The sequence below is a fragment of the Nicotiana sylvestris genome, chromosome 11 (genome assembly GCF_000393655.2).
Source record: "Nicotiana sylvestris chromosome 11, ASM39365v2, whole genome shotgun sequence".
Classification (NCBI taxonomy): domain Eukaryota; kingdom Viridiplantae; phylum Streptophyta; class Magnoliopsida; order Solanales; family Solanaceae; genus Nicotiana; species Nicotiana sylvestris.
The window spans coordinates 156379888-156381260 of NC_091067.1; the positions used below are offsets into that span (position 1 = coordinate 156379888).

The 1373-nt window shown below is 39.3% G+C and overlaps 1 protein-coding gene across 1 annotated transcript; it reads right to left on the minus strand.

Annotated features, from left to right (window-relative positions):
- Positions 1–340: 340 nt before the first annotated feature.
- LOC138881892 (secreted RxLR effector protein 161-like) lies at positions 341–808 on the minus strand. Its single transcript, XM_070162190.1, has 2 exons — positions 602–808; positions 341–550 (listed from the first exon to the last, which is right to left on the minus strand). The coding sequence occupies exons 1-2, from the start codon at positions 806–808 to the stop codon at positions 341–343; spliced, it is 417 nt and encodes a 138-aa protein (XP_070018291.1).
- Between the last annotated feature and the right edge of the window lie 565 nt (positions 809–1373).

Below are 1373 nucleotides of genomic sequence, written 5' to 3' on the forward strand. Positions count from 1 at the left end.
ACAAAGTTAGAACTCCTAACCAAATTTTTTTTTCATTGTGCATTCTGAACTGGACCTATTAGGTGATCTTAATTATCCCTAACTCCAACCTGTTCCTCTCAAAGTTTTCTCTACTCAATGCTTTAGTGAAGATGTCACCTATTTGTTTATCGGTAGCACAAAATTCTATCGAAATCAATCCTTTCTCATAGTTATCTCTTAAGAAGTGGTGTCTAACATCTATGTGTTTAGTCCTCTTATGATGAATAGGGTTCTTTGTCATACTTATAGCACTAGTGTTATCACAGAATATTGGAATACATCCCACTTCAATTCCAAAATCTACCAGCTGTTGTTTGATCTATAGCAATTGAGCACAACAGGAAGCAACAACAATATACTCAGCTTCAGCAGTAGATAGAGCCACAGAATTTTGCTTTTTGGTAGCCCATGACACAAGACATGAACCAAGGAAATGTGCCATACCTGAGGTGCTTTTCCTGTCCACTAAGAAACCTGCATAATCAGCATCAACATATCCAACTAGATCAAAATTACTATCTTTAGGATACTAGAGACACAGATCAGTGGTGCCTTTCAGATATCTCAGTATCCTCTTTACCGCAGTCAAGTGGGACTCTTTTGGATTTGCCTTAAAATGAGCACAAAGCCCTACACTGAAAACGATGTCAGGTCTGCTTGCAGTAAGATACAACAGTGAACCAATCATACCCCTATACAACTTTTGATCGACTGATGAACCAGGTTCATCAATATCTAATTTGGTGGCAGTTGCAATGGGCGTGTCTATTTCTTTAGATTCCTCCATTTTAAAATTTTTGATTAGCTCTTTTGTATACTTCTGCTGATGGATCATGGTTTCATTTTGTATTTTGTTTGATCTGCAAGCCTAAAAAGAAGTTAAGCTCACCCATCATGCTCATTTCAAACTCACTGCCCATTAGTTTTGCAAAGTCCTTACTCAGCCTATCAATGGTAGCCCCAAATATGATATCATCCACATATATTTGCACAACAAGGAGATCTTTACCTCTTTTGTAACCATGCTCCAGTAGAAATTTGGATAGTCGTTCATACCAAGCTCTTGGGGCCGGCTTGAGCCCACAGAGAGCCTTGTCTAACTTGTACACATGCTCAGGACATTCCTTCCTCTCAAACCCTGGAGGTTGTTTCACAAACACTTCTTCCTTTAGGTAGCCATTCAAGAAGGCACTTTTGACATCCATCTGATGAAGAGTGAATTTCATGTGTGCTACAAAGGCTATGAGGAGTTTGATTGCCTCTAGTCTTGCAACTGGAGCAAATGTCTCATCATAGTCTATGCCCTCCTCTTGGTTGTATCCTTGTGCTACCAGTCTTGCTTTGTTTCTTGT

What these genes read in the sequence shown, in the direction of transcription:
- LOC138881892 (XM_070162190.1), bottom strand. Translation starts at nt 808, where the DNA reads ATGGAGGAATCTAAAGAAATAGACACGCCCATTGCAACTGCCACCAAA. An exon ending in AAGAGTCCCACTTGACTGCG is followed by an intron (nt 551 to 601) that starts GTAAAGAGGATA and finishes CTGTGTCTCTAG; the next exon opens with TATCCTAAAGATAGTAATTT.